The sequence below is a fragment of the Dermacentor variabilis genome, unplaced genomic scaffold, assembly GCF_050947875.1.
Source record: "Dermacentor variabilis isolate Ectoservices unplaced genomic scaffold, ASM5094787v1 scaffold_12, whole genome shotgun sequence".
Classification (NCBI taxonomy): Eukaryota; Metazoa; Arthropoda; class Arachnida; order Ixodida; family Ixodidae; genus Dermacentor; species Dermacentor variabilis.
Window position 1 is genome coordinate 50,772,500 of NW_027460280.1, and position 13,318 is coordinate 50,785,817.

Consider the following 13,318-nt stretch of genomic DNA (forward strand, 5'->3'; position numbering starts at 1 on the left):
AGCTCACTGTATTCCCACTTTTTGCTTGGCCATTTGCCGTGTTCTTTCTCGACTGCCGCGGCTATATTTGTTATTTGTTGAGCGTTCAAAGTTGGACTGGCCATTCTTCGCTCCGTGCTCTCCTTCACAACTACATATCCCATTTTCAAAATGGTGCGTTTATGGCCAGTCCTTGTGTTACTACAGTCTTACTCGCCAATGGCTCAACTTATCTCAACTGATCTGAACTTATCATAAATATCTTCCGTCATCAGACAGTAACCAATAGTCGATTGCCTATTTCCAACTTCCCATCTGATCTGACCATCAGATTTACGGCCCGTAATTACGATAACGAGGTTACGTTGCTCACAAAGGTCCAGCAATAACTTCCTGTTGTCGGTATAAACGTCTAGATCCTGTATGTGGGCATTCATGTCATCTAACAGGGTAATTTCGGCATTATTTCGGAAAACGCCTAATATCAGCACTTAGGCATTCCGCTAAGCCTTGGTTCTTCTCTCTGCAATGTTTTCTCGTCGACAATCGTTTCGTTGTACATCCACTTTCACAGGGTGCAATGGAGGAGGGCTTTACTTTTTTTTTTTTGCTAAGAACACTGCAGGGAACCTGCTGAGAAATATGCGCACAAAGCCACAAACGTGCGAAACCCGCGCACAGCGTAGGCAGAATGTAGCTGTGATACCTTACGTTCACACACTATCCCACAGTTTGGAAAAGGTGGCTCAGCGTTACGAGTGTTCGCTGCTCCCCATAAGCTGTAAAAGCTTTGTAGAATGACCGACCCGGAAGCAAGCCAGTAACGTGACTGCGGCATAAAGCACAGGCCGCCTTTTATTGAATACGCATAAGGGGTAGTCTATGAAATTCTTTTAAGGTGCGGAATAGTGTACATTGGCCATACTGGGAGATGTGTTAATGATAGGTTAAGGAAGCACGCAAACAATGTAAAAAAATCCGCGTGAAGGAAAAGATTTCGAAGGTTTTCTGGCAAGTCATTGTCTGACTTGCAGGGACTGTTCGCCCGACCTTGTAAACACTTTCGTTATTAAGAAGAGTAAAACTCGTGTTATACGGGAAATCGCAGAATCTGAACCGATTTCTAGAAGTGAACTTGAACTTTATTTCCATCATCGATGGAGGAGAGAAAAAAAAGCTGTGTAAGCATGGGGATGTGTCAACATGGCATCCATTACGCTGTCAGACAAATAGTTGGCATATTAACGAATGCGCAGATGATTACACCGGGCTCGGACAGCATGTATATATTCTTGATTCATTCACAATAAATGTTTTTGGAAGTTCAGCACCCATCCTTGTCCTCTCGTCTCCGTCCGTGTCTTCTTGCGCTACCGCCTTTTCAAATTCTTAGGATATATCACGCACTTTCCACTGTGTGTTTTGCGGGGCAAGGAGTAGTATACGCGCGCCGGCGCGTTTCGGCGGCAGGGAGCCCGCTCCTCTCCCCAGCCCCGCTGTAACATGATCGCCGCCTGCACGGCATGAATGGACCCCGCCTGCTCTCGCGCGACGTGTTGGTGGGGGGAGTGAGGGGGCTGTGTTCGTCTTTACATTCGGGGTCGCGGAAACCAGGCGGTTCGCTTGCCGCCGAACTCACAACTTTCTTTACCAGTGATCCAAGAAGAAGCTGAAAAAGAAAGAAAAAAAAGGCCAGAACAAGTTTCGTCCCCTCAGGCTCCGGAGAAAAGCATTCCGTCCGCAAGCAGCAGCGCGAGTTCGAAACGAAAGGAGACTTCACAGTCTTGAGCAGCGCCGCGCCGTCCGTCACGAATCACCCGAAGAAGATGGCACATGCTCAGTCTGAAGGATTAGACTGAATTGCGCGCAGCCAGTGGCACATAGCGAATGATAAATCATGAATCTGGACATAAAGCACTATTCCATTAAGAGGTCGGTGTGCTGTAGATATGCATATGAGCCGAAATCATACGTGTTAGATTTTTTATGAAGGAACGTATTTTTTGTTGCACCGAAGAGAAACGCGCTTACTGCGAGGATACAGTTGTCTGTTATGTATGAGTGCCTAACAGAGCGCTTGCCAGCCCAAATGGAAAACCGGCATGCGGCGTGCCGAGTGTCAAATCGGCAGCCCGCACCATGACGGAAAACCTTGCATTGCTATTTGAAAATCGCCCACGCGGAAACTATGCGAGAAAACCTAGGCGAGCGCGAAGTGCTGCTGCAGAAGCGTGCAACAGAGAAAGTCTTGCTGGGACGCACTCGTAAAAAGGGATCCTCGAGCCTTTGGCAAACCATTTCTTGAAAGAAGAAACAAAAATTTAGAGAATGGGTAGTGGGACTCGGTGCCGTAGCAGATGAATTGCGCCGTCGTAGCAGCCAAATCATTTCTACTAAAAGGAAGAAAAGATTGGCTGAGAAGATTTCGAGATTGTGTTGCTGTAGGTGCAACACCGAAGTTATACTATTGATGCATTTACGTTTCACAGTCCCGTAGCAAAGCAGGAACAGAAAACCGCTGGCGCTCCCCAGTCATCTCCTGCAAAATGAAGGCATCAGCACTTTTATTAGGGGAAGTTAATTCTTAGTATGTCGCATAACGTTTGCTTGGGCTATTTGGCTCATGGGAAACATCATGGCGTGAAAGACGAGGACACAGGGCTCATTCTGTTTCTAGTCCTCTTTTTTTCTTGCGCCACTGTTTTTTTGTTTCCAGCGGTTTCCACATAATATGCATTTTCCTAACCGTAGTTCTATTCTTGGTTCAATACAATTCGCGTTCGCCTTTTGGCAAATGCTCAGCGTGCGTTCAGTGTTATCACCTCGTCGCGCATGTTCTTCCGAAATTTTAAATTGTGAATTCATATCGGACCAATTCATTTTGAGTAAACAATATATCTGCGCCAGCTGTAGTAAATAGATGTTTAACTAGTTTTCTGACACTTTCCTTACGTCAAATATCCAAAAGAGGAGGATACGAATAGTCTTGCCGTGATAAATGAAATAGAAAAAATTCACTGTGGAGCAAGGCCTACATTAGTTTTTTCTGTTTGGGAATGAAAGCATCACCGCTCGGTACTGCCTGCTGAGCGGAATTCAAGGACTCCTAGCTCCACAGTCTGTAATAATTCGCATAAGTTAACTTCAGGCTGAGCATACGTATGTTCTGGTGCACTTGTCGTTCACACGAGTGAAAGCGCTATTAGTTGATGCAAAAAGGAGCTTGAGGGAGGCAAAGAAAGATGCCAATCATCGTAAAACGCGTCTCTTTTTAGTGGTGGCTGAATGCAGTGGGTGGGGAAGGCGCCTCTGTGTTGCAGCTCTTGGCGCGGAGGCGGAGAGTCCGGGTGGAAGAGGGGGGTGACGTTTGTGGAGAGGAGACGCTTGTGGGAGGGAGTAGGAGGAAAACTAGCAGTGCAGCGAATGTGGCAGCGCGCCGAGGGCAGCGCTAACAGAGCGATGCGATGTCTGGTCGCACTAACCGCTTCAGCGCTCCGCCCCAGAGATTCGTCGGCGCTCTATGATGGCATCTCGGAGGCCATGTTTAGGGCGGTAGGTACAAGTTTAATTTAGTGACGTTTGCTTTGTTAAACCCCAAATATTTCTAGAAGGTTAGTGTTTAAATTACAGTAAAAAAGAATTAGCGAAAATTCATAATATATACCACAGCCCACGTGAAATTCCGCATGTTTACAGAATTAATCCTTGCAAGCATCCCGAGAATTTCCCTTAAAGAAGCATGGCAGGTTAATTCACATATGTACGCGTTCGACGAGTTTCATATTGCTTCAGAAAACGGTCCCACACACATATATCGCTGTTTCTGAACGCATTGCGCTATAATGCAGCTGTGTATATGTAATAGTCACGAAAAGTATAAATTCTGTAAGCATAACAATGTATTACCTTCACCTATAATAAATTTCCCTAGTGAGAATTTTATAAGTATAGACCGACAGACAGGAATTGATATAAAAATTAAATTATGCTACTCATCGGCCTCGGGCATTGGCCCGACGCGTTGCCATCGTACCGAGCCGGCGACCAACTGGTGGGTCGGGAGTCAGTCTGACAGAGAGGTTGACAAGACGCCCTCTGCCGACTGCCCGCCGGTAAAGGCGGCGGCCGTTGTCATACCGACCTCTCGCCAACCTTCGCTGGCCAATATAGTCGTTTGACGATCATTTCCCGACGATCGGCCAAGCAGCGGCAGTTGGCCAAGGTTGCTTGGGTTGCGCAAATTGCCCATTGAACGAGCTCCTTTTGTCGCAATATATTCAATATGCGGCCGCCAGTTAAGATTTCCGTTGTAAATCACTCCAAGGTATTTTAGTGATTCTACTTGTGGGATATCTTCGAGATGATAGTTAAGCGATATGTATACTGGGTCTTTAACGGGAAAAACAAGGATAGCACACTTATTAGCATTCAGGTTTAAGTGTAAGCTATCCAGCCAGCCTTCCAGTTCCCTTAGATACGACTGCAGTATTTCGTAAAGAGAGTATACGTCGCTAGTCATACCAAAAAAGGCAATGTCATCAGCATAAACGTATGTACTGACAGCTGGGTGAACGGGGATTCTGCTCAGTAAAATATTAAATAATACTGGTGAAAGTACCGATCCCTGAGGCACACCTCTTGTTTGCTTATATTTACTGGAAGAATAGCCGCTTCGAAAACAATAGAACTCCCGGTCTTTTAAAAATTCATGCACCCATGCTACTATATAGCCTGGAAAGCAATGGCTCTGTAACCGATTCGCTAAAATTGTATGTTCAATGCTGTCATAGGCTTTGCATATATCTAAGGTAACTAGAGCCGCGTATTGTTTTTCATGTCTGGCGATGTTAATGCGACTTTCAAGGTCTACATGCGCGTGCCATATTGAATAGCCAGATCGAAATCCAATTTGACACGGACTCAACAATCGATTGTCGTCAATAAACTCTAAAATATGTCCGAGAAGCACTCTTTCAATAAGTTTCACTATGTTTGATGTCAACGCAATTGGTCTGATGTTGTCGATAGTATACCCTGCCCCTGGTTTTTTAATTAACGGAATAATTTTGGCGATCTTCCATTCTTGTGGAATCCATGCGTTACTAACAGAGTAGTTTAGCAACTTCAGAAGCTCACGTGGAGCTTCTTGAAAGAAAATCTTTAACATTGCATTTGTTATGCCGTCCGGGCCAGGCGCTGTAGTTGGCAACTGTAACATAACCTTTGCTACTTCCGAATAGGATATCTCCTTGTAGCCTGAGAATGCAGGAGAAAAAGCAGAAGTTTGAAGACGCGTTGCGAATCGACTCTCCAGTCCTTTAGCTAGTAGTTCTAAGGACTCCTGCATTTCCTGTGAGGTATATACGACTGAGTCTACATTAATGCTCATTGGGAGTTTGTTTCTAAAACGAAGGTAATTAAATAAAGCACGTTTGTTTTTGGAATTAGATAGATAATTAAAATGGTTTTTATCGTACTCATCTTTTGCATGTTTAATAGTACGTTTGAAGGTTGCCGAAATAAATTGATAATCTTTCCAATTTTGTGGGCTCTGATTATGTAGAAGTTTTTTCCAAGCAGCTTTCCTTCTTCTATAAACTCGTGTGCATTCGCTGTTCCACCAGGGACTAGATGAGGAACGCTTAGCTGTCTGAATTACAAATTCGGACTTTTGTCGGGACGTCTGTAATGCTGAGCAAACATTCAAGCCAATTTCTTCGTCATTATTATTATTTAGTGATGCAATGGTGGACCGCAAGCAGTCTTTAAATTTTTTGCAATTAACAAATATTCTGCCTTGTCGTTCAACTGATGTCAAAGAGCATGCAATTTCAAAGTATACCGGGAGATGATCACTGTTTGTACAGAAATCAATCGTTGTCCAAGATGTCACAGTGACACTTGTGCTAGAAAACGTCAAATCTAACACTGAGCGAGATTGTCCGCGGACAAATGTAGGTCCACTGCTATTAAGGCATGAAAGGTTTTTATCTATGGTCCAGTTCCACAGACGTGTCCCACCTGAATCTGTTTTGTAACCCCAAGACACGTGATGCGAGTTGAAGTCACCAGTAAGAATGACTTCATTTTTGCAGCTGGCAAGCGCACTATCCAATTGATATGTACTGTGTACGCCCGTAGGGAAATAAGCATTTATAATTGAGAATGTACGGTAGCCTGGGATACTAAGGTGCACTGCCAAAATTTCACATTCCGAAGACATTAACTTGAAAGCTATTTTCGCCTTATGGCAGAATTTAGATGACAACAAAATCATTAAGCCACCTCCTTGTGTAAGGCGATCTAATCGAAAAGATCGAAAATCTTTAAAATGAAAATTTTTCTCAGGAGTAAGCCAGGTTTCTTGTAAGATTATGACGTCAGGATTAAGATGAGCTGTTAAGCAATATAAGTCTGTTGAAGCAGAAAACAGGGAACGACAGTTCCACTGTAGCACTTTTAAAGAAGCTATGGTGATGATCTAACTGATATAGTTACTTCAGCGACTACCGTCGCAATGAACTTTCTTGGATGCCAGAATGAGAAATTGGATTACCCTTTTTGTTTTTGGTATATGGACAAGAAGCAGTTACTGGAGACCCAGTTCGTTTTTGCGGCCTGGTATCATGACCTGTTTCCATGTCGACCTGCGAGTCTGACTGACGCGAAGAACAAGGATCGGATCCAAGAAATATTGGATCCGATGTGGTACTCGGCACCAGGACTGAACTGGCTACCTGTTCTGCAGCACAAGCAATTGATTTTGTGATTGGAGTTGCAGCTGTTTGCAATAGCTGTGTCATCTGCGCAGTAAACACTTGGGAAAGACAGTCGGTAACACTTGTGACAATATGCTGCATAGCCTTTGTCATTGCTTTTTCTACGGCTGATTCAATGAGCTTCGATAAGTTGTCTTCCTGTAAAATAGATTGCCTCGCAGTGACGCCAGCGTATCCAAAGGCTCTTTCCTTGACGACTGCAATAGCTTCTCGCCGCGAACATCGTCGCCTGTCAATTACCTCGAGTACCTGTATTTCGTTAGCTTTAGCCGAGCAGTTTGCATAGTCAGCCGCATGGTTTCCTCCACATAAGCAGCAAGTTTCGGCTTCAGCTGTGCACTCATTGGGAGAATGATCGGCCCCACAGGCGCGACAGCGTCCATTTGATTTGCAGCCTCCTGCACTATGGCCAAAACGCCAACAGTTCCGACACTGAAGTGGACGGGAAGCGAGAGGTTCCACTCTAAAAATAAGCGGCCACACTTTCAGTTCAGAAGGGCAGCACAGGCCAGCAAACATAGCGATAACTGATTCTGTGGCCACTTTTTCTCCATTTACCAGTCGGTTACACCGGTATACAGCTATGACGCCAGCATCAGACAGTTTCTCCAGAGTCTCAGTTGGGCTCAATCGAGAGTCTACGCCCCGGACAATGCCTTTAGTGCATGCTAGATGAGGAGGAATAAACGCACTCACCGGGACAGATGCGAAAGTCTTACACTTTAGGAGGTCTGCGACACAGGTCGGATCTGATGACCTACAGACTATCCCACCTCTTCCAAATTGTCGGACATCGCTTATCATCTGGAAATGACGCGTCATGGCCTGGAGCTCGGCCTGAACAGCTTGTGGGTTGTTCAGCCGGATGAATCCACCGTTCGAGGGCATCAGCGCGACAGGGATGCTGCTAACACCGCTGCGGAAGAAAGATTGCAAAGGCAAATCATCAGGGGAAAGGGAGGCTGACCAAGGGCTAGGCCCTTGCCCAGGAGAGTTTTTAGACATCAGCGTTGTTTCAATCACGGATGAGTCCTACAAAAATAAGATAAGTAAGATAACAAGGTCAAATCCACCCAAAACTCAGCCAAACCACCAAGTAAGTTCCAGCTTGCGCACACCGGGGCGGAGATCGAACGCCGAGCACCGCCGAGCACCGTGTCTTTTCTACTTCGTCTTTCTCGACTAAAATTGGACAGACTTGACAATTCGTGTGCGTGGGCCGAATTATGATTGCGATAGCAATTATATGGTCACTCCAGACGCATTTCTGGCGTCGGCGTCGCCGTGAGGTTCCGTAAAGTCCAAGGGCGATAAAATCGTCGCCGCGCGCCGTTTGCTGTATGAGCGAGTGAAAGCGTGCGAGAGGAAGCCGGCGATCACGGCGTTCTATTCCGGGCAGCCCGGGCGCCCGGCCGGGCCGTTGTATATTGAAAACGATCTGCGACGGGTATAGAGTCAGCGCTCCACTGTGTTTTCGCGAGTTCGCGTTGATGCGATGCGTTGACGTACGAAAGTCAATTGGCTCGCTGCTGCTGTCACGTTTCCTCACTGCAGCGTTTTGACAGCGAGTTTCAGCGGTCATCGAGCGACATGTGTTGATGTTTGCTCGTGCACGCGTGACACCATGCTTGTTAATTTAGTCAGTATGTCTATGTTTACAGGTTTATACGGCTAATAATACGGCTATCGTCAGCAGAAGCATTGATGGAGCAGAAGCATCAATGCAGCAGCCTCATCAGCCGGCACAAGTAGGTCAAGACGGCTGTCCGCCGTCTCAGATGTCAGCCATTAAAACGTCGGCAGTGACCTTCCTGAATTTCTCACTTGTTTTATATTTATAGCATTGGTTGCGGTTATTAATGTTCTTGTTTTGCAGTGTGCGCTACACAACCCTAGATTCACCAGCTTGTAGCACAAACCCGGCTTGTATCTTTACAATGGATGGTCGTTAGTAAAAAAGTATGCCGGAAATGATGTAGCGACTCTATTCTAGTTGCATTCCTTTGCACGTTTCGTTAGTGTCTTGAGTGGTGCCCTGCATGTCCGTTATCATTAGAATCGGTCAGTGATGAGTTTCTAACGTGAATATAGAATAAAATCAGGCGAGGAATATTGTTATACCGACCCCTAAATCAAGAGCTTTCAGCTCACGATAAGCCTTGATATCAGATATCTATATCTATGGTCACTTTTTTGTTCTTTTTCCTTTCTGTGCTAATCTTTGAACTTCTCGTTGCAGGCGCCTAATTGGCGGGCTACGGTGACTCTGTAGCGCTGCGTTGTTGCAGACGGCGGCTTGGAAAATGGTAACCAGAGCTGGCTTCTAACCGGTAACTTTCAGAGCTCAAGTTTCTCATGTTAGACTGTGGCTTCACGACGACAGTGTGTGTATTCTTTATGAATTATCTGCAGAGAAGGTTACACTGAGGGTTCCTCAGTCCAACACCGTGACCGTGCTGGAGCACGCTGAATGCAGCTCCTCAGAACCATCGAAAGGGCGTAAACACCAGCTGCTCCCATTTTATCGTCTCTATATAGACAGGATTAAGGCAGCAAATGTAGGAAAAGACGTTGAGAGCTGTATATGCATGAGGCAGATGACGGCAGAAGACAAGGTGGGGTGATGAAATTACGAAATTCGCAGGCGCTAGCTGGAATCGGTTGGCACAGGACAGGAGTAATTGGAGATCACAGGGAGCGGCCTTCGTCCTGCAGTGGACATAAAAGATTATTATTATTATTATTATTATTATTATTATTATTATTATTATTATTATTATTATTATTATTATTATTATTGGTTCGAAACAACAGGCGCGCCGGCAACCTTACAACGGAGATAAGCGAAGATGTATGTGGCGTTTCGGTGGAGCTGGAAGTCAAAGTTACAGGCGCGTGCACGAGCATTATTATTACCTCCGTCAAATATTTTTGGCCCGTATTCCCAAAAAGCTATTACGATAGAATTGTTCAAAAGAGAACATTTTCTAAGAGAGACATATTATAAGCGAAGGCTACCGGCCAACGGCAAAGAACACTTGCTGAACGAAAAGAATCGTGAATTCGGCCTTTGACGGTGTAAGATTTGGACTTGCGAGTATGGCACCTTGAGAAATGAACGACGCTAGCTCAGGCGAAGGCTAAACACAGGACGCAAGCAGCTAATTGCGGTGTGCGTCCTCTTGTCTTTCATCCCAGCATTGTTCAAGAGACAATAGCTTTCAGAGAACATTTCCAGCTGTAAAGCATTTCCAGCTGTAAGAAGGGCCTCTGCGAAGCATTGGCTTGAACAGGGATCGGGGGTAGAATTTCTGTTCGCAAATACTGTTCGTCTTTGGCCGGTTGTCTATTCCAATGGCAAGCTAGCTACCAAGGTTGGCCAACGACAATTCTCATAAACCACTCTAGCGTGCGGGCTGCTTGTAAAGGAAGGTCAAGGTGAGCGTACGTTTTGCGTACGCAGACACATGAACGTAGCGTTTTTTCTTTTCTTTTTTTGTAGCGCGTTCCACACATCGCTCGTGCACCTCTGCAGGCGTATCGTCCTGATACGACTGCAATACCGAGTTGGAGTTGCCTGCTGAGGAGTGACCTGGAGCCAGCGGCATGGACGGCTTCGCCAACGGCACGTGGTCATCGCCCGAGGATCTGTGCGATGACGCGGAGCAGAAGGCCAACCTGAGCGCGCTGTGCTCGCTGCTGCGCAACCTGTCTCTCGAGGCGCGACCGCTGTTGCGGCAGCCGCGTGACCTGCTCGTCATCCTGCTCTACGGCCTCGTCGTCCTCGTGTCCGTGTTTGGCAACGCGCTCGTGTGCCACGTGGTGTTCTACTCGCGCAAGATGCGCACCAAAACAAATGTACTCATCGCCAACCTCGCCGTGTCAGATCTGCTCATGACCACGCTGACAATCCCGCTGAGCGCGTCACGGTTCCTGCTCGACAACTGGCCATTCGGCGAGGCGCTATGCTACCTCGCGCCATTTCTGCAAGTGACGTTCGTGTACGTATCGACGCTTAGTATGGCGTGGATTGCGTGCGACCGCTACAGCGTCATCGTTTACCCGCTGCGCCTGAGGCGCCTTTGCCCGAGCCACCGGGCCATCGCGTGCATCTGGACGCTGGCTGGCGCCCTGTCGTTGCCGCACGCCGTTTTCAACCGGGTCGTGTCACTGTTCACTTACCGGCCGCTGGTGCGCTGCCAGGTGCAGTATCCGCCACCGCCAGCAGAGTTCCGCAAGTGGCTTACGCTGGCTACCTTCCTCACGCAGTACGTGTTGCCACTCACGCTCACCGCCCTCATGTACAGCCGCGTGAGCTACGCGCTGTGGTCGCGCAAAGCGCTCGGCGCGACCACGCGCGAGCAGCAGGCCTGGCACACGCGCTCCAAGCGCAAGTCGCTTAAGATGCTCGTGCTGGTAGTCTTGTGCTTCGCCGTCTGCTGGCTGCCGCTGAACGTGTATCACCTCGTGGCCCACTTCCGTGCCGATGACGGGCCCGACCGGCATAACTCGAGCCTCTTCATCTTCTTCCACTGGCTGGCCATGAGCAGCGTCTGCTGCAATCCGTTCATCTACTGCTGGCTTAACAACAAGTTCCGCCAGGGTGCGCTGGCCTGCTTCACTTGCCTGCTGCACTGCACGCACCGCAGGCGGCTACACCAGTCGCTCATGAAGCCAGCCTCCCTGGCCAGCCGAGGTCAATCGGCCAAGCGCAGCTCGACCCTGCGAAGCACATCCGTGGGCTCCACCAACAAGACCACTTCGGTTTGACCGAGCGTACTAGCGGGCCCCGTCTCGAATGATGTGTTGGGGAGGCAGTATTGTTGTCAAAATACGGTATATAGCGAGCAGTCAGCGAAATCAGGTCGTATCTGAGCAGACGCAGCAAACCGGCAGCGATTCTTACGTGATTGAAAAGTGTTCTTATTGTGCCGGAGAAAAGTATATTAAACATATACATGTTTGGAAGCGATATTTTGAGTATTCTTCTTTGTTTGCGATTGGAAATAATCTTTTCAGAAGCAAATGAATGTACAGAGGCACGGGTAGTGAGAAGTCGATCCAACAACTTTGTCATGGTAATGTCAGCTTTGAGTGAACCGGCGAGCAAGGATGCTGAAGATGACCAAACCATGGTGCACACGTTTGATGTGGTATCAATATTAGTTCATGTAAATTAAAAACCCTAAATAGCAACGACGATGACCTATGATGTGTCCGCTTCACTGCTTTGCACATAGAAGGGGGTGGTTATCTAAATTAAAGTACGAACGCTGTATGAAGGTAAGAGAGAGTAACGCTCATGGCAAAAATTATAGCGCCGCCTGCGTTTGCAACTAGTCTCACAGTCCCATCTTCAAACGACTCACAGGCGCTCGTGCTTCACCCGAGTGACTATTATACGATGGTACTATGACATCCTATCATTCCAGAACGCATCCGTGTCAATTTCTCCTACATCACACGCGTCTGTGAATTTTTCTTATCTTATGATGCACTGCTCCTGTCTCTTGCTGCTGTCACCCAGGTAGCACACAAAGTCTTGAAAACGTCGTATTAAGGGATTCAACGTCTGAAAAGGATTTTTGACCAAAATCGACGCATCAAAGACGTTCCAAACAAGATAGCTTAAAAACGAGGGGTGAATACGTTTTGATAACGTTGCAAGCCAGACAGCTTAAAAACGAGGGGTGAATACGTTTTGCAAACGACTCAAAACGCCACCGCCACGCCACGGCGCGTCAGCCTCTTTAGCGGCTTCTACAATATTCAACAACCCATCAAAGCGATCCAACCTTGCGCAAGGTGGCGATACCGTCGTCAAATCATGTGACCAAGGTGGCCACGTGATTCGTGATGCCGTGCAGCCGGGCGAGCCGGGGCATAGTCGCGTCGTCATGGCGTCGTCACGTCACCGCACTCGCATTGCGCTGTGGTGTGTTTGCGGCTGTTCTGAACGTGCTGCCGCTGCCCTTTGCTATGTAAGTGTTGCAGTGTTTTGCTGTCAAGAAAACGATATTCTGTGATCAGTTTGGGTTGTGCGATATGTTTGTGTGGTTTTAATTTGGAAATCAGTAGTGTTTTCAATTGTTATTTGATCAAGGCGGCCACGTTATTCGTGAAGCCGGGCATAGTTACGTTATCGCACTCGCATGGCACTATGGTCTGTTTGCGACTGTTCTGAATGTGCTGCCGCTGCCATTTGTCATGTAAGTGTTGCAGTGCTTTGCTGTCAAGAAAACGACATTCTGTGATTAGTTTGGGTTGTGCGATCTGTTTGTGTAGATTAATTTGGAAATCAGTAGTGTTTTCAATTGGAGGGCGCGGAGTGGAGGGCACTAATCAGCTCTTCAAGTTCACTGTCATGTTATGTGAGGCGCCTTTTCGCTGACGCTGTAATTAAGGCGTTAAGGGCAGTATAAGGACGAAAGTTACAGGGACGAAATCGTGCCTGTGTGTCCCTAGCGTCGGGGTCGGCCGCTATGCGTGATCCTAACAAGAAAGCATTTTGCAGAATGCGAAGAAAGGCGGCAAAATTTCTGTCTGTGCGCACCTTGCCG

General features: G+C 47.2%; 1 protein-coding gene across 1 annotated transcript; it reads left to right on the top strand.

Annotated features, from left to right (window-relative positions):
- Positions 1–9,039: 9,039 nt before the first annotated feature.
- LOC142566393 (G-protein coupled receptor 83-like) lies at positions 9,040–11,633 on the top strand. The gene is made up of 2 exons (XM_075677366.1): positions 9,040–9,088; positions 10,261–11,633. The coding sequence occupies exon 2, from the start codon at positions 10,365–10,367 to the stop codon at positions 11,526–11,528; it is 1,164 nt and encodes a 387-aa protein (XP_075533481.1). The 5' UTR covers positions 9,040–9,088; positions 10,261–10,364; the 3' UTR covers positions 11,529–11,633.
- The last annotated feature ends 1,685 nt before the right edge of the window (positions 11,634–13,318 follow it).

Bases quoted from the DNA above. Each gene is read 5' to 3' on its own strand.
- LOC142566393 (XM_075677366.1), top strand. From the start codon at position 10,365: ATGGACGGCTTCGCCAACGGCACGTGGTCATCGCCCGAGGATCTGTGC.